The sequence below is a fragment of the Camponotus floridanus genome, unplaced genomic scaffold (assembly GCF_003227725.1).
Source record: "Camponotus floridanus strain SB8 unplaced genomic scaffold, Cflo_v7.5 scaffold24, whole genome shotgun sequence".
NCBI lineage: Eukaryota > Metazoa > Arthropoda > Insecta > Hymenoptera > Formicidae > Camponotus > Camponotus floridanus.
The window spans coordinates 439087-466554 of NW_020229370.1; the positions used below are offsets into that span (position 1 = coordinate 439087).

General features: G+C 39.3%; 1 protein-coding gene across 1 annotated transcript in view; it reads left to right on the top strand.

Annotated features, from left to right (window-relative positions):
• Window positions 1-27468, top strand: part of LOC105250759 (cadherin-related tumor suppressor) — an 85640-nt gene that overhangs the window by 42447 nt on the left and 15725 nt on the right. The window contains exons 2-7 of the mRNA XM_011257025.3: window positions 15196-15609; window positions 20843-21079; window positions 23568-23957; window positions 24488-24901; window positions 25157-25489; window positions 25648-25825. Of these exons, the coding sequence (XP_011255327.2) occupies window positions 15196-15609; window positions 20843-21079; window positions 23568-23957; window positions 24488-24901; window positions 25157-25489; window positions 25648-25825 (1966 nt within the window). The remainder of the gene's footprint in view (window positions 1-15195; window positions 15610-20842; window positions 21080-23567; window positions 23958-24487; window positions 24902-25156; window positions 25490-25647; window positions 25826-27468) is intronic.

The following is a 27468-nucleotide window of genomic DNA, read 5'->3' on the forward strand; positions in this document are numbered from 1 at the left end:
ATTTCACAATTAAAAGTCTCTCTCGTACATACTATTAGAAAAAAAATAAAATTTCATGATTTATAATTTATTGATACAATATCTATCTCTCTTTTTTGAGAAATATATTTTTTATTATTACAAAGTTTCTCTTCATATGTAAAAAAGCTTTTGTTATAAGTTTCTTTTTTGAAGTTTCTTTCTTCGGTGATTTCAAAGTGTCGCCTCTTTAGAGTAGCACCCGGAAATTTGCAACTTTGTAGAATTCGCGAGATTCCGGTGGCGTGATGAATGCGCCGGTAAAATCCGCGAGTCTCGCGACTTGCGGAATGCGCGAAGATCCCGCACCATCGCAGAAAGGTGAATACGCGAGAATATAGCCGGCGCATATCATAAACGGCGGTGCATGAATCATACATAGCTCGACGAGGACTATAAATAAATTCGCTGCCGAGGGAGCGGGAGAGGAGAGAGAATTGCGAGGAGATTGCAAAGGAGAGGTGCGACCGAGTAACATATCTCGAAATCGACGACGAAATGAAGTAAAGGCTGGCGCGCGCGACGCGCATATTCTCGCCTATGATAAATGAAAGCGGAAACGAATGTGGGAGGGAGAGGGAGATATTTATATCGCTACGAGATCGGTTGTCGAGCTCGAAATTCGATTGATTCGGTGGTGGGAATTCTATTAAATATACGCGCGCTATTGTGAATATAAATCTGTCACATCTATAGTCGTCGAGGCAAGAAATATTCGTTGTTTTATTTATTACTATTATCAAAAAAAAAGATGAAAATTTGCAAAATATACATTTTTCTTATGTTTATTCCTTCTTATGAATTTCGCAATAATTAATTATTCAAATCATACATATAAGGTGTTCCTAATCATTACAAAAATAAAATCGATAGATACGGAAAAATTGGAAAATGAAGCGTGCGCGATAGATAAAATATTCGAGAGACAAATCGATGATGAGCAAGTCGCTATGCGCATGAAACTTCTCGCGCGAGTACAGCCTACCGTATGCATAAAATGTGGTAAATGCTTTTACGTTCTTTCCGCTGAACCGAGCGTTCGAGGTATGCGGATGTGCGTTAGGACTTTTTCCTACGTTTTTTTCTTATTTAATCCTTGCACGCTTTACACCGAAGGAGTCTCGTCGCTGTTCGCGCGATAAAACGCAACTATTTTCGCGTCTCGATTACTCCGGATAAAATCGCCATCATTTTCCTTTTTGCATTTTGTCTTGGGATTGCTTATGGATGTTTTGGAATGTTTATTTTGATATGTTTTCTAACAACGATGGAATTCTGTCTTTCGTTCTTAAAAGATTGAGTTTAAATATTCTGTCATAATTAGATTTTACAAAAATTAAAAAGCATACGTCCGGTTTTACTTTTTTTCTATTAAATTTATATAATTAATATGGCAAAATGAATGCGGTTATGATACAAATAAATACATCTTATTCATTGTTTGTTTTATTATTTGTTTTCATACTGTATAGTCAATACGATAAAATCGTGTGATTTTCTCTGAATAATTTGAAGTGAATTTATTACACATTAAAATTTTCATTCAAATAAATTATTATATCATTGACATATTCATTAATGCAACGCATTATCACCGATTTATTTAATAACGCATTGAATAATATTAGCATATATACTCATGCACACAGCATGAAGAAATAAGGAAAGCGTATTTTACAATAGTGAAATTCTTTCAGAACAAAATTATCTTTCCCGTTAGCGATGCAAGTCATCTAAGGAAGCCTATATACATGTACAAACTCGCACATATATTTGCATTGTAAGAGAAAGAGTGTTCTACACAAATTTCTGAAGTTACGAGGATAACGTATATCAAAGCGATGATTTTTTTATACACACGAGGTATTAAATTATTACTTGCAATATTAATCTGCAATATTGATTCACGAATTTTTATTCCAATTTATTGATACGAATACAAAATTATCTTGATTAAATATTCGTAAAAAAAGCAAATTTGCATTAATTTCAAGATAAATTTAGAAATGGAATATAATAACAATAGTAATCGCCTCATTTTAAAGATGCTTCACATAAATTTGTCCATCTTACGACAGTCTTTTGCGACGAATCCGAATTCGCTCGAAAAAGAAAGACCGAAATTCAAGGATAAATAAGCGTGAATTGTCGCGTTGCGAAATTTCGAAACCCTGCCTTTTGCGAGCGTCGGGCTTTTTACATAAGAAGAATCGCGCGCCGAACGTCGGGGTCAAGCCGAGAAAAAAGGAAATAAGCTGGTTACGACGTTTTCGCGCCAACCAGCGGAATAAATCAAAAGAGGAAATAACTTACGGCGCGCGACAATGCGATAATAAACAACGGATAATTTAGCTTCGCTCGTTGGGATGCTCGCGCACGAGGAGACAACGTCGCGAATTTCTTTGACCCGCGGTTGAGACCGGCTCGTCCAGGGAGATCGTTATGTTGCGAAAGAGACACTTGTGATGACGTCACAAGCGAGTGTGAAGCAGTATTATACTCCAAATCACTATATTTTATTCATATTTTCTTTATATTTTATTAATACTTTTCAATAACCTACGATAGTAAATAAAAAAATCCGGTCGAGATCTCTCAAATAAACATTTTACAATATCGATTTGTGTAATATAAAATAACTGCGATATTTTTTTTCGATAAGTGTGTAAACGCTCGAAATGTTTATATTTCTTTGTTTTGGAGTAAAATTTGTATATTGTGAAAGGTGGAGGAAAATTCATATGTATACTGATTCAAATGTCACCTTTGTTTTCATATCACGTCTTTGTGAGAGCAAAATATATACATGAGTGTAAAGATTTTCCAAATATGAAGGAGTTAGTCACCAACGAATGGGCATCGAAGCGAGATCATGAGTAAATAAATTTATTAATAAAGACGAGGGAGAAAGAGAAAAAAGAATATAAAGGTGCAAATTATAGGTGCATTTTATACATGCATTTAAATTGAGGTTCTTTAGTTTTTAAATGTTTCGCTCGCTTTCGCGAATATTTTCCCTTCCAATATTAACTAAGTTTGTATATTTTGCTGTCCATTAAAGAAATTCTATACTCATTTTTCTCCTCTTCTGTCGGACGACAAGCTAGTAATTAATAATAGGGGATGACATTGTTGCGCGCATCATCCCTCACTATTTTTACAATATTAATTTGGTGAAGAGAATTCGAGAAGACCGGGGAACACACATGGAACGAATTGTATTCCTCCTAGTGTCTCATTGCTCGATGTCGGCATTTATTGTCGCACAATGCGACAATAAACAAGGAATTTAACATCTCACAAAAGCGTCACAAGGGGCGAACGAATGCGCGCCGCGCGCGAAAAGAACGACGCCTCGCGCGCCACAAATTTTTCTGATAAGCAGCGGGTCCAGACTCCGCAGATCTCCCCCGCAGGTCCCCTCACCGTCCTTACCCACCCTCTCCTTCGCGAAACGTGTTCTACGCGCTTGCACGCTCATATATGCGCTCGTATAACGTAGCGAGTAGGAGCCTACACCCGGACTGTCGCGCGCAAGAGTTGCTCGACCGGCGCATTTTTCTTTCTCCTCTTTCTCTTCTCTCGCGCGGTCTCTCTTTCTCTCCCGGGCGGTCCCCATTTCCAGCGCGACCTGGCCCGCGTTCGGGGCCCCCGGTTTCCCTGCACGCGTGTCATATCCCGCATAACCGACCAGGGCGATGTTCTTCGATCTCAGATTCCTAGTGTAATCTCCTCGCCCTCACGTGTAACGTTATACTCTTGTTACTCCTTCGCGAAGATTCTCCTAATATTAAATGCACGACACGTGCATGAGAATCAAATCGAGTGTCCCTTTAATTAAATATCCCTCTGGCCAATTTAAATACATTTTTCTTCTCGTCGAAATTATGGCCGCTCTATCGCCGCGTCTATACAACATCGTGCGTTTTAGCACGCGTTGCACGCGTCTGACCATGAGCTGTCTTTCTTCCCTCGAGTAGCGAGTGTCGTATCCCGTGTAACCGAGGCACATACGACTCCCACAGGAGACATACACTGCCGTAAGTTACGTTCCTTGCTACTACAATGTGTAATTGAGACTCGCGACTTTCTCCCTCGACATGATATCGAGCTGCCCACCCAGTAAAAAGACCAAGACCTCGCGATCGACTTACCGCGACAACCGCGTCATGCCGCGAGAATTTATCGTGGTCTTCTTACTCTATAATCCTTGATCACGCCGATTTGTCCAATATTGTAAAAAAATAAATATATAAGTCTGAAAAATATTTTTTTATTGTTGCTCTTTGTAAATTTTATTTGTCAAAATAGCTTTGTTAATTTATTTCAATGATATTCATACGGTGCCAAAAATATATCTCAGCATCTTGAAAATCTTCTTACTTTATAATCCTCGATCACGCCGATTTGTCCAATATTATAAAAAAAATAAATATATAAACATATGAAAAATATTTTTTTATTATTCTTTGTAAATTTTATTTGTCAAAATAGCTTTGTTAATTAATTTAAATGATATTCATACGGTGCCAAAAATATATCTCAGCATCTTGAAAATCTTCTTACTTTATAATCCTCGATCACGCCGATTTGTCCAATATTGTAAAAAAATAAATATATAAGTCTGAAAAATATTTTTTTTATTGTTGCTCTTTGTAAATTTTATTTGTCAAAATAGCTTTGTTAATTTATTTAAATGATATTCGTATGGTGCCAAAAATATATCTCAGCATCTCGAAAATCATATTTTACCGAATATAAATGTCTGTAGAGATTTATATCTTTGCATAATTTTAGCATCTTTGAAAAGTGAGGTAGAAAAAAAATTTCAGAAATTGAAATATAGACATTTGTAGAAGTATAAAAATAAAAGTAATTGATGCAGGAATCTCATTTATTACACACTATTATATATAACATATATGTGTAGAATGTGTAGAGCTAATTTATTATATTAATTTAATAATATGTGTAATATTTATACGAATAATTTATTATTATAATGTATAAACAAAAATGCAATTTTTGCAAGCAAGACTGATGATTATTATAAGATATTATTTAAGTTACTTTTTTTACGCAAAGTTTAATAAAATGTAGAAAAAAAGTGCGTTGTCCATTTTGCGCGACGACTCGCTTTTTGCCATAAATTCTCCCATCGCCGACTTTTACATAAAAGGCTTCGATAACTCAACTCTTGCAAGAACGACATGCCTCCTCTTTTCTTCTCTTCTCTCTCTCTTTCTCCCGCATTTGGACCGTCGTCAATTACGACTAAACTCGTTACCATCTCATTACATTCGCGCGTAGATATCTCCCTATCTCCGTGGAAGCTCACCCCCGGGACGAGGGTAATGTCGGCGCGAGATTTTATATAAATGCCGCGCGCGCACACACACAAGCACAAGGACGCGCGTGCGTGTACGCACACAGATGCGCGTGTATATATCGACGAGAATGTTTCCGTTAAAAAATGAGCCCGTGCCGGTGCCACACGGCACGTAAAGTCAGTGGCGTAACCGGTAGCATCGGCGGTCCTCTTTCAATTAATAACGTGATCATAGGTTGTTAGAGGTTCCTTCGCCAGACAATCCCCATCTCCTTCACCCTCCGCCGCGCCACCTCCTCTTCTACTTTTTTTTTCTGCAGCATCCCTCGTATTCTCTCTCTCTCTCTCTTTCTCTCTCTCTCTCTCTCTCTCTCATCTTTCTCTGGAGTCTTTTCCAGTTCCTCTTTATATCCTGTTCTCTCCTCGTCTTGTTCCCTCCTTATTCTACTTCCACGCACGTCATTCCACTTACCTTCTGCCTCGTTTTTTTCCACCGTTCTCATCGCCATCCTCATCGCCTTTCTCTCTCCTCTCGCTCCGATCGCTCTTCTGCTTATACATAAATGTATACGGGGTGACTCGAAATTATCAAATGTCCCTTACGACAGATTCTTTAATATGATATCCATGTTCTTCCATGATTATACTTGTAAATTTTGAACAATTAGTAATTAATGATCTACAGTTTGCTGTCAAAAAACTAAAATTCGGGAGAACAAATGTGTGCGACAAGATCACGTTAATTTTAATCGACGTTATTCTATTAAAGAACCTGAATTACAAAAATATACAAAGTGTTTGTCTTGACAATTCTCATGATGCGTACATGTTCTTCGCTGAAAAAAATCGTTTATCAATTGTAAAAATGATTAAGAATATAGTAGCTGCGCGACACCCTTTATATATAAATGCGCACGTACGCGCTCTCTTCTTTTACCCTTCCATATAGTCGCACCTATGTTCTTCTTATTCGCGAGACGCGTCTCGCGAATAAGAAGACCTCGCCAAGCGCATAATTTAGCGCGAACGAGCGCGGGATGTCATTTTAATTGTCCAATGATCGGCAGCGGGTATCGATCCGCGTGTCCCTCGATTTCTCGCACGATCGGTCTGCCGGAAATTAGTTTCCTTCCAGTACGTCGGACGCACAGATTCCAATTAATCTTGTAAATCCTAACGAAAGATAGTATCTATATTCACTGTTGCGGCAAAGAAAGCTGAAATTAAATTTAAATTACTTAAAGTGTGTTAGTATTTGTTCATTAATAACGTGTAATTGTCGAATAATCATTAAAAATAAAAAACTTTAAATTATTATAATGTAAGTTATATTTTCAAGTATCTCTCAAATTATTTGATAAATTGTAATTGTTTTTAAAAGTTTGCGATAAATATACAGTTATTAATATGTGAAATAAAGAAATAATATTTATATATAAAATATATTAATATAGATTTTTATATCTGCAAAATTCTTTAATAAGCTCTGGATAAGAATGTAGCTCGGGAATGTTGTTGCGTTTAGGGCCCCTAAATCCACCATCATTGCTCGTTACTTCTCATTTGACCGGTATTGTAATACAATTTGAACGAATCCTCCCGCGGAGGCGAGATAAAAATAAGTTGGCAGCCGTATTTCAAAACGGATGATCCATCACCGGCCACCTGACGGATCTTGCACAAAGACCTGCATCCACCTAAACTCGATGTCTTGCGCTGCGTTCATCGGAGCAAAAGGGAAACGGAGGGAGAGAGAAAGAGAGGGAGATAGAGAGAGAACGTCGCTAAATTAGGATTTAGCAGAGAAGACACGTCGTAGTGAATCTTGAGAAAAAGATGTGCGCATTGTTATGATAATACGGGAGGGATATAAATTTACTAGCCGCCGGTTTTATCCTGTAAAACGAACTAAGTTCTTCCGCTGAAGAAACGCGAATTCTACGATTCAAGGGTCCAGGTGCGATTCAAAATCGATATCATTAATTTCAACTTGTTAATTTCATAAAGAGTTGTAACAATTTTTTACTTTATTGTTTTTATTGAAAACTCGATAGACATACAACATGGGAAAGTAACATCTTGATGGATTCTCTGATATCATATATATGTTATTATCTTATTGTTAGTATATTATTATATATTCTATATAAGTTATTTTAAAATTATAAATTTTCTCAATATAATCGTGCAGCATTATTATAATTGTTTTACAATCGTTTATCAATTATCCACAATTATTATAATTTTAAATTATAATTGTAGTGAATATTATAATTATTTCACAAATTATTACTACTTTTTTTATTATCAACAAATTGCTTTAATGACATGTCTTCGAAAAAATACCTACGTACGAGAGAGCGATCGGGCATAAATCGTGATTTGCGTATCAAAAGTATCTTTTCAAGAGAATTTGTATAGAAAAAAAGAGCATATGTATAGAAAAAAAGAAAAATGTTTTTTTTTTTTAAAGTTACAACTAAACCTGATGGATCTTGTGTTGCACAAATTTCCTCAATTTTTTCCAAGTAGTTACGAGCCTAAGTGGCCCGTACTGGGGTGTAGAACTGACGTTACAAGAACAACGCGATTCTCGTCTCGGACACTGATTCATATCGAAAGCGACACGCCGATCGAAGGTTAACTCCGCAAAGAAGAGAGCTACCGATCTTCTTCTCGCCGAGGTCGTTTTCCCGTGACATATTCCGCATATAACGGACACTTAAGCCGCGCGTTGCGGTCTGCCGCGACATCTTGCTCCGATCAATGCTGCCCCGATCAGTCGAGGATCAGAGAGACTTTCTGCGGCACAGGGGGAGGGAGGGAGGATGAGAGCGGCGAGAAAAACAAAGCGGGATCCCGCAGGCGAGAGACCGCAGCGGGAACTTGGAAGGCTTCCTCGTCGAAGGATATCTGTCCTCTCTTCTTCCCCTCTCTCCCTCCTGTCACCTGTTGTTCCATCCCCGCGCATTCGTCAATTTCTCCTTTTTTAATTGCATCTTCGAGATGTAACTCATCCTCGCGAAGAATGTGACAATCTTAGACCTCTCTATTAAATTTTAAAAATGTCCTTTTTTCATTTTTTTCATTTTTTTTATATCTCTCAGGGCACGAGCTATTGTAGAAAATTTTCCTGATGTTTCAAGTAATATGCGATTTATCTATTTCCTCTAATTTATCAGATGAAATTAATATATAACATTTATAGCGTCATATAAATTATTATATTAATTATTAGGCTACATAAGTGTAAACGCAACACCCCGAAAGAACTCTTTCAAAAGTTGCGGAGTCGAAATCTGCGTTTCCGGTGACGAAGAGAGAAGTAACGCGAGACGATGGAAACGACGAAGAGTTCAAGGACATCGGGGCCGGATTCCTCTCCTCTCATCGTCGCCTGTCAGGCCCCGCGACCGACGGAAATTAATATGCTTGGCCCTCCTGTGACACAATGTTGCAAACGATGCGATCGGCGCATACCTGGCCATCGCTCACGATCGCGGCGCGCGATGAGATATGACGACATTGTGACTTTACTCGTGTCCTGACAAAGTCGCAAATTCACGTTATCGATCGTCGACGATGTCAGCGGGCCGACCGGCTCTCTCTAACCGGCCTCAAATATATTTTCTTTCTTTTATTTGGATGCGTACACCCGGTATTGTGCGCGCGACAATCCTTGAAGAGGAGTCGTTGTCACAAATAATCCCTCCTCATACACGGAGACTCGAAATAAAAAGCAAACGAATAGTTTATCCCGAGCTTCGTTATGTTATTTCAAAAGATTCTGGATATTTAGATTCATCACGCTGCTATTCGAGTAATAATTTTCTCTAATTGGAAGTCTAAATTTTCCAGATCCCTTTTTAAATTTTTCCTTTCCGTAAAATCGAATCGAAACATTGAGAATCATTATTAATCGATATCTCGATATCTTCGTTACGTTCATATCGCTCAGAGAGGTTCCCGGTAAAGGGAACCCAGCTCAGGCATCTCGGGACACAAGCGATATGACGGAGGGTTATTAACGATTGATGGGAACAGCTCGCCGTGGCCTATGGCATCCGTCAGATTTATTATACGACACGATACCGAGCGTCCTGACGTTCTGACGTATCGTGTTGAGTGACAGTGCAGAGTGGACGGTGGATGATGGGAAAACAAAGCTATTAGTCCTAAGCACCGCGGATTTATTGTCCCGTCGTGGCCGTTATACGGAATTATAGTACACCCTTTAAGTGGCCTACGGGATCCGCGCTGGCGGATCGTTATTAAGCCGTGGAATGCCGGCGAGAGAAGACTTCCTGTTCTCTCGCTCCTTCTCTCTCCTTCTTTCTCTCCCTTCTCGCGAAAAATATATTTCGTTCTGACAAAACTATTATCGTTGCGCTCATGGTTCGCGATGGGGAAGATGGGGGAGAATGAGAAATAATTGAGTCTCTCCAAGAGACTTACGCGTTCGTTTGAACGCGCGGCGACAATACGCTATCTTTAATCGCTTTTATTTAGACTCGCCTTTATTGAATGATTTTATTAGAAAATATAATTTATTAGGAAATGTAAATGTGTAAAGCAGAAGAGAAATAAAAAATAATCTATATAGAAACACAATTACTTTCGGATTAATTAAAGCTAGTCGCGTGTCCTCCTTAATTTATGTTTAATAAATTTTAATTCTTTTTGTCGCGAATTATTTCTACGAAGAGAAGAAAATGGAAGATTATTAAAAGTTCCGTTAATTCCAACAGTGAAGAAAGGTTCAAAATTATAAACTTACAATTAGTATATATACACACTTGTAACACTACGATTCGAACATCTCAAAGCTACTGAACAGCGCCGAGAAATTCATATTGAGCTCTCTCGGAATGAGAGAAAACGATTTAATTAATTAATTGAAAAATAAGGTTCTCCTCGATTGCAAATGAGGCTTCGATACATTCAAAGATGTGGGGAACGTGCGCTCTCGCGCGCGTAATAACCGGCTAATAATTACGTCGCAATAACGCTACGACCGTTGCAACCGCACGCTCTCGTCGCTCACGAATGCGGCCTACAACCGCGAGGCGTAAAGCAGCCATTAGCAGATACACATCGCGGAATTTCAAATTCCATGCGAGCCGAGTGCGGGAAGTTAGCGGAAAATCGCGCGATAATCATGCCGATTTTACAGTATACGCTTCTTTGATTTACGAATCTCTCTATAACGCTCGATAATTACCGCTCGTTACGTTATAACGTTTAATTTTCCACGCATCGTGCATGGAAAAAGTATAGGGTTGCAATATCGCACACGACACTTTTATTTGAATATAATTATTCACGCGAAATTTATTCGTATACATGTACGTTAGTATTGTTTATTTTAAAAATCGTTCGCCGAAATTCTGTCCATTTCAAGTGAATTTTTTAATAAAATATTTTTTTTTAATATTGAAATTACATATATTTTTTAATATTGAAATTTAATTAATACATATATTGTTTTAATATTGAAATTTAATTAAAAAAATATATTATAAAGTTAAAAAACATAGGATGAAGGCTTGCTTAAGAAAAATCACAATGATATTGCAGCCAGAATTTATACAAGATTATCTATAATGATTTAAAGAATTTTAACTTATTAGTAAATGTCACGAATCTCTCGAAAGAAACATCGATATACGAGCTTTGCAGATAGCATCTTCCGCGCTTACATTTCTACTATATATATTTCCCGACTCTCTCAAATTTTTCTATATGTCGTACGGAATGCGGGAGGAAAACGGCTATTAGAGTAGATACATATCTTATTGTCTTCGGTCGTTATTCAGAGAATTACGATGTCCTTTAAGTCTCTCTCTCGCTCGCTCGGTCGTCGTCGTCGTCGTCGTCGTCATCGTCGTCGTGGGCCATGCGGGCCCCCACGAAGACGTGTTATTAATCGGCCGATGTCAGTGGTTCGACCCCTCATAGAGAACCCATAGGACCTCGTTCGGTAAAAGGGGACGGGAATCGCGCTCCTCGAGTGTATCGGCCCGCTCGATGCATGCCTCCGACGCAAGGCGAAAGGGTGGGACGAGAAAGGGGGACCCGAGCCGGTGGGCCCGGGAGCGGCGGAGCGGGACGGTGGAACGCGGGGCTCTCAGAAGAATGGGACTCACTTCGTGCATGACCCAAAGAAACCCCCGCTGAGCGACTCGATCCGATCCGCTGATCCCCGACCGCGCTGACGCAGATACCATCTTTCCTTGCACTCCGAATGCTCCTCTCTCCAGGCGTTTCTTACCGTCCATATTCCGCGCTCTCGCGCCGCGTCGGAGGAGTAGAGAGAAAAGAGCGAGAGAAAGAGAGGATACGGAGAGAAAAGAGGGTGGGATTGTAATCCAGAGACAGCTATATGACCGCACTGATTTGTCTGCTTATTGTTGCCGTTGCCTCGTTCGTTGCTGTTTCCGCTCGCTCGCGACGATGATGTCGCGGACGAGGACGATGACGACGAGAGAAAGAGAGAAAGAGAAAGAGAGAGAGAGAGAGAGAGAAATCGTATAACGGGCGAACTGATCTTCCAGAGTCTCGTAACTGGAGATAATCTCGGAGCTGGAGGATTTTGACGCGCCGTCGATATCTCCGACGCGGTGATTTTAACGCCGACGCAAGAGACATCGTTCTTCGTTGCGATCCAATGTTAGGTTCTGCGGACTCGAGTTTGATCCTCGCTCCTCGGATCTGAATCTTTACGCGTTGAAAAAAAGAAACTTGCCCTTTTCGCTAATTACTCGTACAACTCCTCTTTTGCCACAATTGCATAAACAATTCGAGGATTTTTAATTGAGATAATTAGCGATTAGGTCACAGCGATGCAATATCAGATCCAAGATTGCATCGCACGACAATCTACATTAACTAACTCCAAATTAGCGAATTGTTACTCCTCTCTCGACCTACAGCCATGCGTATAATCTAGACGGAGATGGGAAGTGAGTTAATTAGGATTACTGCCAACCGGCACTGATGCAATAGCGCCCTAAATGGCGGGTTTGCGCAGACAGTATAGTTGGTTTATTTTGGTTGCGGCAATAAATAAGTTTATACCATTATGACGAATTAGGACGGCAAATTAACTATATTTTTTCAAATTTTTCTACATTTTTATCAATGATTCATATATAATTAACAAATTATATATGAACAACGTCGTAATAAGCAACGCAAATTTTGCGCTATAATTAATACAACAGAAATTACATTAATTAAGAATATGCGTTACCCGCTTTCAATCAAATCAACGGATCGAATAAAAAATGCGAAATAATTTTTCGATACATCAATCTTATCTAATTGATTAGGAAATCAGAGTCATTCAAAATGATCGATATCTGACTGGCGAAAAGATTGACGTACGTGACATTCTTACAATTGATTAGGCAAACGTTAACGCGCGGTGACGTTTAAAATTAATCGCGAAATCAAGAATTAATGGGACACAGAGATCGTGACGAAGCGCGTTATTCACGCAGGCTGCGTTTTCGCCTGCCTGAAATAAGTATCGGTTCGCTTAACAGAGGCATCATGCATGGGTGGCGAACGGTTCACGTGCAACGAAATCCGCCGTTATCGCATCATTACGAGATAAGAGTCAATCTTGTGGATCGTGTGAACTATGTCGGGAAGTTTAAGATACGTCGCGGCCATTTAACACGTGACTGCCGATAGCTGCTATTAATGACAACGTAGCGCGAGAGGGCCCTCCTATAATTATCGATGGACCCGCTTCGACGGACTTTGCATAAATTTATCTCGTCGAACAACGTCGGTATACTTCGTGAATACACGTGAATACATTAGGCGAACGAGCTCCCGGCCCAGGCCCGGCTCGTTATCGATGTCCCTTATCGTGTCGATTTTTGGCAGTCGATAATGCTGACGGTCATAACTGTCCGTTGATCTAACATTTGATTCGTGAAAAAAAAGAGAACTGTGATTCGACAAGCAATCTTAAAATGTAGCGAGTTAAACCGATTAGTCATACATATTATGTGATACAATTAAACATTTATGAGAAAGATTTAGAATTTCTTTACAAAAGAAAATTCTCTCTTTTTATTTAGCAAATTAAATTTTTCAAAAAAATAATACATAAATATTTTTTATATTATTTTAAATATATTTTGCTCGTAATTTTCGAAAAAAATCTATTTTTAAAAATTATTAAATATTTTTTAAATATTTTATTCTTGAAGAGATATAATATTTTATTGACATATTTATATACACACGTTTCTCTCTTACATGCGATCTCTCTCTCTCTCTCTCTCTCCGTCTCTCTTTCGCATTTTATTGAAAGTTCCAAGGTGGCGTAATCCTTTAATAACACACGAGCGATATCGATCGCCGGTCGAGATCGCCTACAAACGCGACACGCGTCGATCATGCACAAGTTGCATAAGCGCATCCATCTGGGCAATGATCGGTGCATCTGGGTTACACGCGATTTATTGCGGCGGCAGGTCACGGGATCGCGTCGATTTATTCTCGCTTAATCCGCTTTACTCTCGCACCGCGCGTCTGGACTTTTGTTTCGTCATCCACGCGTTGTTTCACCGACGACGATACAGGCACGCCTAGAGAGCAGTAATCGATGGTAACCACTCCGTCAATGACAAGGGGTGGGAAGGGGGATCCGACTAATTACTAGGAAGACAAATGCGCCCGCGTCTTCGGATCGGCCGCTTATATAAAAGCTTTCTATGTATATCTGAGAGATGTCCGCGTACTTTATCTGTCGGCCGGATTATGTGTACATAAGAGAATATTACTACGGCTACGAGGTAACATCGGCTGACCGTAAAGGAAAAACAATTTATGCTTCTCTTTCGTAAGAGAAAGAAAGAGAAAGATAACTCATATGAGAAAATATTTTAATCGAGTCCGCTATTTCATTCTAACGCACACTGAAATGCATTTATTACTTATGTAAATATTGACATTAGAAACAGTCTAGGTTTAAATTGATCGATCATTGATGTTTTATAACTTACAAATTTACATCAATAATTTCAGATTTATAGATTTATACAGTTCCATATTTTGTGTGTGTGATCATCTCTTTTCTAAATAAGTATATTTAAATTAAATGTAAAATTAATTTTTTTTTTTACCTTTGATCGACTATTAATCGCGCATTATACCTTTCCAATGATTCATATAGTGTCCCATTTCTTGATATACCAGTGGCTCGTAGTCGCATACAAACCTTGAAGCTGTTGACGTGACTGAGAATTTAATGAAATGAGACATGCACAAGAGCGGGATCGAAAAACTAACTTTCTCACGGATCTTCGCATGCATACCGTGACTTCGGCATCGTAGTGGCCTTCGTATGTTTCCTTCGACACGTAATTTTCGACGTGCAATTATGTTCCCGGGGTTAGCCGAATCTTCTTGTCGCAAATTCTCATATCGAACTCGCTTGCATCTCGATATATTTCAGAATTAATTTTTTGCTTCTTTATCTCACGCTTTATATAATTATTATAGTCCTTCGACATCTGTCGTAGAAATTATGTCGGAGAAAAATTCATTCTCTATGATACAAAGTGTCACGTGACAAGATTTTAATTAAACGATAGAGAATTTTTACAATGACCGATATAATCGGTCCGGGAAAGCCGTCTTGGGAACACAACCGTCTTGGGAAGCCTTGACCAAGAACACACGAGACTTTCTCAGCTTAACATTTCCCGAACATTCCTCACTGACCGACAATACTCATCGTTACCGTCGAGTCACCAACGACTCAATCTGATCAGAATGACCGATGAGACCTCGGTGAGCCACTTCTAATCGTCTCCTTCTTGTTGCAGGTACGCGTGACGGTGCTGGATAAGAACGATGTGGCTCCTACGTGGGGTTCGGGCCCATGGAAATTTAAGATATCCGAGGAGGCGCTGCCCAACACCGTTGTCACGGTACTCAAGGCCCGTGATCCGGACACCATCGGTACCCTGACTTACACCCTGGTGCCGAATCATCGTCGTCATCGTCATCATCATCCCGACAATTACACCGAGCCATTCGCCAAAAATAATAACAACAACAACGACGTCGCCAACGATGCCGACGACTTCGACGACGGGATGCAACAATTCCAGCTGCATCCAACCACCGGTCAATTAACGCTCGCAGAGGCCCTCGACAGGGAAACGAAAGAGAAATATGTGCTAAGAGTGCGCGCCGACGATGGCCTGCAACACCGGGATATCGTGCTCAACATACAGGTAAGAATGTGTTACACTTGCACAGATATTCGAAACGAAAGTCTTATAAATAAACGTTCCGATATTAAATCTATTTTATATACAGTAAATATAAAAAAACTCGTTAAATTATCGCTACAGCAGACTAGGCTACTTTTATTTCATTGAGAAACATTCTTGCAAATACCGATAGCAATATAATTAATTTCGTATATCGATATTATTATGCTTATGCACTAACTTATTATTATGTATTAGCTTATTATTACGCTTATGTACTTTTAAAATTCTAATTCATAGTCTCGATCAGTCGTCAACTGATCGTCATCTAGTCTCGCGAAATTGATAAGAAAGCCAACGTAACTAGAAACACCAACGAAATACAAGTACTCTCTTCAAATGCATCGCGAAACATTGCAAATGGCATTCGAAAGATGGGAAAAGCTAAGATCCAGAGAGATCGGCCGATTGTTCCCGAGTATCGGAATGTTCGACGAGCGAGGGGTCAAATCGATAATGCATTAGACACGTCCCCGTGCCGAAAGGTCGCCGACAACTTCCTACTATAACTGTAACCTATTGCTTCATATCGACAATTCCTCTTCTCGTTTATAAATAATATAGCCGGTACTCTCTCTCGTAAAGTGGAATTTGACCATTGTTCGAACGGACAAACTTGGCGTCGGCTAATCTCTCCTCTGAAAAGGATCAATTGCGCGATTAAGGAATGAAGAATCTCGTGAGTAACGAATGAAGCATGAGTGAAGATATCCTCTACGAGAGAGAGAAGGAGAGGGAGAAAAGTTAAATAAGCGCAGCGACGAATTAATTTATGGGTGTACTTACATGGGATATCGTTATTGCCGAGAGACGGCGAGACCAATTATACCGGTCAATTTAAAGGCAATCAATCTCTAACGGAATCGAGCTATAGCAACACGACACGGTACATAGTATGAAATTTGTCTAATCTAGGAAGAGGAGAAGATTCTTAACCGATTATTTATTTTCTAACCGAAATAGTTTCTTTTTTTTTTGCTTTAAAATATTTATTTTAAATAAAAGAAATCTAATTATTTGAAATCTCGATTTGATAGGTAAAAATTTATATAAAAAATATCGAGAAATTGAATCAATTTTTCGCAATGAAATGAGAAAATATTAATGTTACTGTTTTAGATGAATAGCACAAAATTCAAAATTAATTAGAAATTAATTAGTTATATAATTGATATATACGAGTATGTTATATTGCGGAAGTGTCACGGATGAACTTGATATTTTTCAATTAATGATAGTAATCGGAGGGGAGGGCGAGGAAAGTCGGGGTGTACGGTTATAATGCCATATGCATAAGTCAGCACTGTCTATCGCAACGAGCGATCTCGAGCAGAACAATGTTGCGCTATTGCGTACCCGCGCAAGCATCACTTGGAAGATAAATCTACGATCGCCCGGCGACCAGCCATGCGGATTGCTCGCACATTCGTTCTGCACGTATATGCAACAATGGCGCACGCCCGTCCCTCGTCTTAATGAAAAAGATCGAGTTAGTTTCTACGTGCGATTACGAAACACCGCGAAAGAATCGATTCGCGCAGATCAGTCATTGCGTCAGAAAGAATGAGAAAAAGAGAGAGAGAGAGAGAGAGAAAGAGATAGAGAGTGATAAATCGCACAACTATTCGAGATTTCAATCAGAATTCCTGATCAGTGAGACAAGACAAATTTAGCCTTTAAATTTTCGCGTGACGCCTCATCTTGTGATGATTTCCTCCATTTTTTTTCTAGACGTCTTTTAGTTTGTCCAATGTTCAAAATTAATTCTCGAAAAAAACAAGGTTTTATGAGAAAAATATCTTTTAATATTATTTTCGATTCTTGTAATCATTTTTACGCGCAAGAGATTATTTTCTTTTAAATTACATTTTTCGATCTTCCATATCTTACATTGCTGATAAATTAATGAGTTTAATTTAAATTAATTTAATGAAGTATCCGCGTTGAGAAATATATCTAGGTTAAATCACAAAATATTCGCACCTCTGTTCTTACCCCTAATCCTTGCGCTATCGCGAGGCGTGCTCGGTAAGGATATCGCGCGTATCCCGCCTTATAATTCATTACGCGGCACAAGCGAGAGGCGATAAAAAAGCGAGTTCGGTCGGGGGAGCCCGACCGTTTAACGAAGCCCGAAGAAGGGGCCCTGACCACCGGGGCCGGGGTCCCTCGGAGACAATCGCAAAAATTATTTTTATGATGCGTAATGGCTGGAATTCTTTTAAGGACCTCTTTGCTCGCCGCGCGCTCTCGCGCGCCCCGCTATTTTATCCTTAAAGGCAAGGAGAGAGGAATGCTGGACCCGATCATAGCTCGGTCGGTGGTTTCGGGTTTTCTCCGTTGAAAACGAGCCGTTTCTCTATTGGCCGACAGTCGCGGAATCTGCCCCTACTGGCCTCTTATATATCTGATCCCCTTTGCCGTTTTCCTCTTCTCCTCACCCATCATTCGTGTTCTTCTCCCGCTAACCTTAGCCATTTCTTTCACGACCGACCTTCTCGAAACCCTTGGAGAATCTCTTCTTCGACTCTGTCCCTCTTCTCCCCCTCCCTTCCCTCTCATCATCTCATCGCATCGTTCATTCGAAGTCATCGCGGAAGAAAAGAATGAGACAGAGTAGTGACAGCGTTACCAGAATAACCCTAACATCAAGTTGGAGTACTCTTTATATATTTTCAAGAATAAATTTATTTAACGAATAGTTCTCGATTCTAGAAATACCGAAAATGTATCTAAAGTCACTCTCAAGTCTTCCTTGTACAAATATAGCAATTTGTTATATCCATGAATAACTAAAAGTCGAAATGATAGCGATATTAGATTGTCTGATATTTAATTTTTTGTTTCCTTTTGTGAATTTAAATATCAATTATATCAAAATTATTAAAAAATATCTATCACTCTCAATCATTTTTTCTAAAGAAATCGAGATAAATTGCATTTTTCCGGTAATTTTTATATATTATAAATAGAGTATAATCTCGATCTCTCTTTATTACAATTATAAATAATTACACGTACATATTTGCAACATATAGAAACATATGTGAGAGAGGGGGAGAAAATATGTGTATATTGTTGTCGCCCGAATGACACGTCTCTTGCAGAATCTGGGGCCCCATCTACTCCTTCCGCCGTCTCCCCTCATATCCTTGGCTGATTGTGAGATTTAAAGCATCTCTTTCCTCCTCAACTCCTACCCAGTTTTGATTCTTTTTCTTCGTCTTCTCTTTCCTCGCCGACTCCTCGTCATCCACTGTCGTCTCGAGACACCGTCGCTTTTTGCAAACGGTCTCCGAGCCCTCCTTAATCAAACTGTGTCCTTATTGTATTGGACACAGCGCATACCCCGTTCTCCGGAAAACTTTGAGCATATCTCGAATTATCTCTAGAAACATGCAACAATTTATAGTATCATCTTTTGATTATATTGCAATTAATTTTATTGTAACATTAAATAAATAATTATAAGTGGTTTACAACGAAATTTGATTGCTTTAACGTCGCAGCGAATAACACAATGAATTTTCCGCGTAATAATACAGAATCACACTGTATATATGTAACATGTAAGTCTAGTAGTATTATTCTAATTTATAAATTTAATTTTTTGAATTATTTTTCTAGCTCTCTTTAATAGATACGGAGGACAAGATAGAAAAAAAAATGTTGTCCAAGCAAACGAAATAATTAACACATAAATAATCAGCATTCACTAACGACGTTGTTGAATTACAGACATTTCGCAAGCCTCTTTTTAGCATGACAAAAAGAAATAATATGCGAAAACGTTATCGCGATGTTTAGTTTCCGTCCGATTTACAGGATAGATAAATTAAATTAAATTAGACTCGGCGCGCGTTAGAGCAGCCGCGTGCACGGTTTCACCACGTGAAAATATGGGATAATTTACATATCTATATATAATTTATACATGTACGCAAGATTGGCGTAATTCCGAGGTATCATTTATTGTTTAAATTATTGCACATTCGTATTTTCGGCGAATGACAGAGAGAGCCGGTTGCTACTCGTTTTAGGTTGACAAATGTGCGAAAAATGTAAATTTTCCCCCCCCTCTCCTCTCTGCCTCTTTGCGAAAATGTAAAATGTAAATCTACCGCTCGTTTCTGGATTTGCCGCGTGCTTCTATCGAACGATAAAAAAAGACGAAATTGAGGCTTCGCGTGAAATTTAACGACGTCGAATAAATGAAACGTCGGCGACATTAACGCGCGCTAACCGCGTCTTGATTATATCAAATTATTTGTGAAATTATTGCAATTTCCTGTCCGATAAGTTCGGTGTACTCGACGATGTTCCGTCATTATACCGATTTTTCAAATGTGTTCTCACAATCAGTCATTCTTCCTGAACGTAATACAGATTTTTATCTACGTAAGTAGCGGCTCTACGAAAAATCTTCGCATTACGTTGCACATATTTTTTGCAACGGCTCGTACGTCTTTAATTAAGAGGGAGATGTTATAATGTTGCACGCGCGATAAAAAATTATATTTATACACCGATGCTACTTATATTCTCTCGTTCTCTCGATCGAGGACCGTCCCTTCCCGTCGAGCGTCTTCCACCGCCGACGATCGATCACAATGAGCGCATTGTTATATGGATAAATAGCCCGCGGAGTCCTGAGAATGTTTTCTTCTCGCGTCGGGACTACCGCGAGGGAGCGAGGTACAATAATTCAAGGGCGAAGGAGGCGAGCGCGGGGAGCGGTGCGAATATTTCCGGTGGCGGCGGTGTTTATCCAAGAATGACGTGGAGTGCGCGCAAGATTCGAGTCGATTTTATTCCCCGAGTGTTTATTTTAAGATCGTACCTGGTTTCCGGGTCTATTAAGAGGTGCGCGCGCATGTGTCAGTAAATCTTTTCTACTTCGCGTTCATGCGAGGACGAAAGGTGCGCACGAAATGAAAGCAACTCACTGTGTCCTCTGAAACGGCTCTCTTTAAAAGGAACAAGTTCTCGCGGGGGAATTCCTGGAAAGGAAGTGGGCATTTAACCCTTGGGATTGCGTTTCAACATTAGAGATAAAAGATTTTCACGGCATTCCGGAGGTAAAGATACGGTACTTAAAAAAATTTCATCGTCGACGATGCGAAGGGCACGTAACTTTAAGATGGTTCATCGTCTCTCGTGACTAATAAAAAATCTGAAAAATCATTCCTCGCAGGTTACCGACACCAATGACAACGCGCCGACCTTCCAAAGCACGGCTTATTCCTTCGACATCCCGGAGAACGTCCCGAGGGGCAGCCGCGTGGGCCAGGTCGTCGCGACGGACGCGGATGCCGAAGGACCCAACAGTCAACTGAGCTACGTGCTCATTTCCGACTGGGCCAACGACGTGTTCTCGCTGAACCCGAGCACCGGCGTGTTTACGCTCACCGCGAGCCTTGACTATGAACAGGTTGGTATACTGGAAGCGAAGAGTCGTATACACGTGTTACATCTTTTTTTTTTCACGAATATAGTTATCGTTATAGACGACGATTGTCTGTAAATCTCAGACGATTCCCCCCATTTCCATATTAGGCTTCTCTTATTTACGTTCGCAGGGAGATTTACATCTCGCATGAATCTCTCATTTCTTCAAGATTATAAATATTGTAGTTAATGAATATTCGCAGTTTTCAATGGATTAGTTTGATAGTTTGGATTTTGATCGAAAAATGACAACCCGGTTAATGAAGTTATCGTCGACAGTGATAATTTGTAAATCAGGCAACGCGATCATTCGATTACATCCTTCTCGAATCGAAGTTTTTATTTATTGATAGAAAAATTTGAATTTTTCATGAGAACGTGTCTTCCCTTCTCATATAAATCTCTTATAAATGGTTCATAAACTTGTTCGAAAAATCTCTCGATATTTTATGATATTCGAAATTTCGTCGATCATAGGCACGATTGAATGAAAAATATTTCCCTTTGATTTGACATCCCGTGGCTTTCTATTTATTATTTCACATGTGAAGAGAGATACGTTATTAAATGACCCGGCAGTTCAGAACATGTTCATGAACTGGAACGAGACGATACCGGATGATCCTGAAGTTATATGTTTACATATCAATACTATAGATATGCCCATCATATAATGGTCGATGGATACGAAAGGGTTAACAGCGACCTGTCGAGATGAAGTTCCATTTGGTTCATGGTCGGAACTAAAAGACGCTAAAAAACGCGTTGGACGCCCGGGGCAGCGATTATAACCACGAACACCACCTCTATATTCAAGCGCACCATTAAATTATCCGGAGCGGAGAGCAAAACGCTAGAATTTAGGGTTTAACGCTATAACAGTCGAACAGATCGAAGAACAGATAGTCTTTAATGGCGATCTCTCTGCATTTCGGAGACAAGCCATAGTTAGCGAACTTTAGCGCACATACACTTTGTGGGTCTCGCCAATAGCGTAACCAAGATTCTATAGGGAACAACTCGGGATGATCTAAATAAAGAGGAAAAAATTAATTACACAATTTAATTAAAAAGAATACAAAGAAAGGAATATTATTTTCCATAATTTTTGACGTTAAATACAATTCCGACTTTTAAATTGTGTTTATCACAAATTTAAGAAATTTGTTGTTAAAAAAAGTTGTACAAATAAGCTACTTTAATATATATGTATCATATTACAGGTGTGACGTATAAGGAAAAAAATTTTGTTGAAATTTTGAAAGTTGGTTTAAGCATAAAGAATTAAATAAATATTGAAATGATTTTTGTATTAAAAAAATTTTTGTATTAAAAAAAAAGTTCTTTTTTGTGAAACTATTTTATTAAGATGAGAAAGTTTCGAAAATTAATCTTTTCTTATTAGTTTCAGGCAGAAAATATTTTATCATTGACATAAAAATATTATCAACTATTAAGTATTTATATTTTTAATTCATAATATAATTTTTCCGAAGAATAAGAGAAAAGAAATGATTATTTAAAGCTATCTGATGTTTGAAACTATTTTTTTCAAGTATAATATTACATTTTAATATTAATATTACAATAATATTATCGTTTTTACACAATCCGTTGACTACGCCACTGTTTGTGATATGTATGTGTAAGAATACGATGAAAACTAGTGGTAGTGTGTATTGGTGCAGCTTCGAGAAAGATGAAGGAAGAAGCGAGGGAAAGTGTGAGCGAGATAAGGGTAGCTTATAGAACCCTTCATCAACGTAATGCCCTTTCAGATACACGCCAACGTCATTAGGAGGCTACGAAGTACGCGTGTCTATCGTGAAACACATGTGTGTATCGGAAACAAAGAAAATAATGACCGCGCTGAAACTGACATTTTAGTCCTCTCTCTCACAAAACGGTTAATTACGGCTCTTTTAAAAAGATCTGTTACCAATCGATTTGCGATAATTGAACGAAAGTTAATTTCTCGCAGTTTCTCGATACATAACGCGTAGTTCTATTCCTTCAGAAAGAGAACTCCATTTTCTTCTGTTCATATATTTTTTGCTAACATAATTTTCAACAGAAATATTAAACAAATCAGCAGTGTATATTTATTCAAGAGTCTTCATTTAGTAAAAACAGTTTTAAAACTATGCAGAAAATTCATTAAATTTTACTCGAAATTTATTTCAAGATACAAAAGCGTATAAATATCCTATAAAAATTGATGATACTTTTGTTTTAAAAAAAAATAAAGAGAAAGAAACTTTTCTTCTAGACACTTTTTCCAGTACCTGGAGGCTGTCCCCTATCACATAAAAAATTCTAATGGATCATAAAAGACATTTTTGTCTGTTTATTAGTTTCGGAGGGAGAAAGCAGCTTGTAAGACGAGAAGCAACCTCTGCTACTTTATATTAAATTTTTATATTAAATTTTCTTTATATTAAATTCTAGATTCTCATGTCTCGTTTATACAGGTGCAACACTACATCCTCGTCGTTCAAGCGACAGACGGCGGTGTGCCGGTGCTGTCATCCACCGTGACAGTGTATTGCAACGTGGTCGACCTGAACGACAACGCGCCCATCGTCGAGACCGGGCCGCACGCGGCCGACATCGTGGAAAACGCGACCATCGGAACGCCCGTGCTCACGGTGACTGCCCAGGATCTGGATTCCGGTGACAATGGCAGGATCTTGTACGCCATCACTGGCGGCGACGAGGACGGGAACTTTGGGGTGGCACCGAACGGCACCCTCTTCACGCGCCGACTCCTCGACCGCGAACGTAAGCCACTCTACAACCTGGCTCTGAGCGTCACTGACAGCCCGCTACCGCCAGCGAGGCCATTGTCTTCTACGGTGCAGGTTTGTGAATTCTAAAAAATATTTTTTTATTATGTATACAATGTAGGATGTTTCACAAAAGTATTAATATTGTTAACTCTGCTGCTAACAAAATGTTTTATAGCTGATATAGTTTCTAGTCATTCTGTTGCAACAAAAATTTATCGCTATTTTTTATCTCCGCTTATATAAAATCTGTTTTTGTCATTTAGATTAATTAAATGCAAAAAACATATATGATATTATAATATTTGCTAATTATTTATCTATCTCAGTTAATATTTTGGATACTTAGAAAATTATTGCTGTAGCTACAAGATCACTTTTTTAGTAAGAAATAATTTTTTCGAAACTTGACATGCACAAAAAGTGCCTCAGATAATATTTATATAAAATTTTGAGAGGAAAAAAATTAATCTTAATTTTAAAAAATTAATTTTAATTTTATATATATAATATATTAAAAAAATAGTATTCACAAGAATATATATACATATATTTGTGACTAAAGAGAGGATCGATTTCATTATCTTCTCGCTCGTACGACATAGGTGACAGTGGTATTACTGGATGTGAACGACATGTCGCCGGAGTTCATATCACCCACGAGGATATCGATAATTGAGAACGCGCCGAGCAACACGGTAGTGATGGCGATAAAGGCCATCGATCGGGACGAGGGTCGGAACGGTTATGTCGAATACATGCTCGAAGACAACGACTTACCATTCACTCTGGGCCTGGTGGACGGATTGTTGCGCGTCTCTGGACCGTTGGATCGCGAGCAAAAGTCCAACTACACCCTGGCAGTCATCGCCAGAGATCGGGGCGAACCGTCGAGATCGTCGTCGACCAATGTCACTGTTATGGTGCTCGACGAAAATGACAACTCGCCAGTGTTTGACCCTAGGCAATACTCCGCCACCGTCGCCGAGAACGCCAGCATCGGTGCCAGTGTCCTTCAGGTCAGTAAAATTGCGATCTCGAAGAAAATTGAAGGATTGGAAAAGCGATATGATTTTTTTTTAAAGTGTCTGAAATTTTTCAACAAGATAAATTTAGAATCTAGAGCAAATTTTCACGCAAAAATTCAATAAGGGTCTCTACAACTTCTACGTGTATTTGCAATATTTTAATTTTAGATGCAATATTAATTAATAATAAAAGAATAAAAAAATATGAGTCTCTCCGATTAAAAGTCGTTTTTCCTTCAATCCCAGGTGTCGGCGATGGACCGCGATGAGGGCGCGAACGGCAGGGTGCGATACAGCATCGCTATGGGGGACGACAATCGGGACTTTACGATCTCGGAGGACGGTGGCGTGATCCGAGTAGCGAAGAACCTAAACTTTGAACGCAAGCCCTGCTACTACCTGACAATCCGCAGCGAGGATTGCGCGGCGGAAGCAGGCGAGACTCCGCGCAGCGATACCACCCAGGTCACCATCACCGTCCTCGATATTAACGACAACGCGCCGGTCTTCCTCGACTCCCCTTATCTGGTGCACGTTATGGAGAACATGGTGCCGCCGGATGGCGGTTTCGTTATACAGGTACATATAATGAACTTTTCGCGACTTTTTGGATGGCTAAACAATTTTGCGATGACTTTAATAAATCAAATAATTCATTAATTATATGTGTGAGATATTCTGGACCTTATTTTTGCAATTATTTTAACGAAAGCTCTCTCTCTCTATTCGAACCGAAGGTTAAAGCCTACGACGCAGACACACCACCGTACAACGATCAAGTGACGTACTTCCTCAAGGAAGGCGACACGGATCTGTTTCGCATAAATGCCAGCACCGGCGACATATCGCTCCTTCGATCATTGGATAGAGAGCTGATGCCCGAGTATACGCTCACCTTAGTAGCCATGGATACCGGTGAGTCACTTCACTATTTATTAAATACTCGGTCGCTTACAGATGAGAGAAAACTGCATTGTAACGATGCAGTTACGTTAACAGACTCTCTCTCAGGGTAGTTTATTACAAGATCACGAGCTATGAGAATGTTGCTAGAAATATATTTGTATCTTGGGGAAGGTGACACATTAATTATTTTCTTATCGATAGAATAATTTGAATTGGTAACTTAATTATTTTACAATCATTATCTGTTTTGAAAAAATAATTTTTTCAAAACTTGTTTTCTAAAAATATATCTCTCTTACGTTAATATATATTCTTTTATTATAATAACATTAATATTCATCTCTACACTTCTGTATATTTTTTTCATTTTTATTTTATAAAATATTTTAATCACAATATTATGATTATTTAGTAAAGATGTTTGTTTTCTTTTCTAAAGAAAAGCCACTCTGTTAGCGCTGTCCAACTGTAATTGCTATTATTCGCGATTATTCTATCTGTGACTAGCTTGAACGTAATTATTCTCGCGATCAATTTGCGCTAGTTTTCTATACAAACCGTATGATCAGTCATCCATCAATCGATGACCCATCGAAATGTCACCTGTCCGCCAGTAGCTGCAGCGCAGCACATAGACGAGAGACGATAGACATTGTACGGCGGTGGGTTTAAGTAATGAGCGGTAATATACAAATTGGATATAAATTTGTGGGTTGTTCGATGAGATTCTTTAAGCGATGGGCAGTTCCTCCCCCTTAAAGGCTCCTTTTTTTCTTTTTCTCTTCCTTCCTCTTAGAAGCCGGTAGTCCTCCCCCGGTTCCCTTCCACAGTCCTCACCCCTTCTCCCCATCTTCCTCCCCCTCCGCCCGTTCCGCCCTCGGTCGCGATGGCTCGGATGGCCCAATCGGTCCCCGACAAGGTAGACAGGCGAGGCAGAGTTATGACGCGCGATTATGATAATCGGTCTCGAATACCTTCCTCGGCGCGCTGCATCGTCCCCTCCCCTTCTCCTGGCACTCCCGTTCGACCGCGGGCCTTATTCCCCACCCCGGTGTCTATCTTACCCTCTGTTTCCTTTTTTCCATCTCTTCACCTCGCTTCCCTCTCATCTGCCGTTCACCCCCTCCCCTCTCCTCCAGTCGCGCGTTTCGGGTCTCGTCACCCCTCCTCACCGATGCGTGCGTCTCTCGGATACTGCCCGAGCACTCGTTCATTATATTCTACTTTATTCATATACCGCGCACTTTCGGGCTATATATTTTTATCTCGTGTTGGCTGCGAATATGAAGCCCTTGCGAGCCCTCGCGATCCCTCGCGATCCCTTGCGTGTCTGCGTATTAGATGTAAACAAAATTCCTCCTTCTGTGATTACATATGACTTCTTATTATTCAATATACGAAAAGATAGACCCACTTGTACCTTGAAAATTATTTTTTTTAACTTTTAAAAGGAAAAATTAATTTTTTTTTTCTAAAAAATTCACATATACTTATCTCAGCTTCCTCCTCATATTTATTCTAAAGTTGGCAGTTTTCTTAAAAATATTTCTGACCAGCCAAATTCGAAATCCCATCTCGTAAAAATCGGCGAGTAGTTAGTGACGAGTTAATTACTTTATAACCGGAATTAAACGGAAAGCAAATTATGCAAA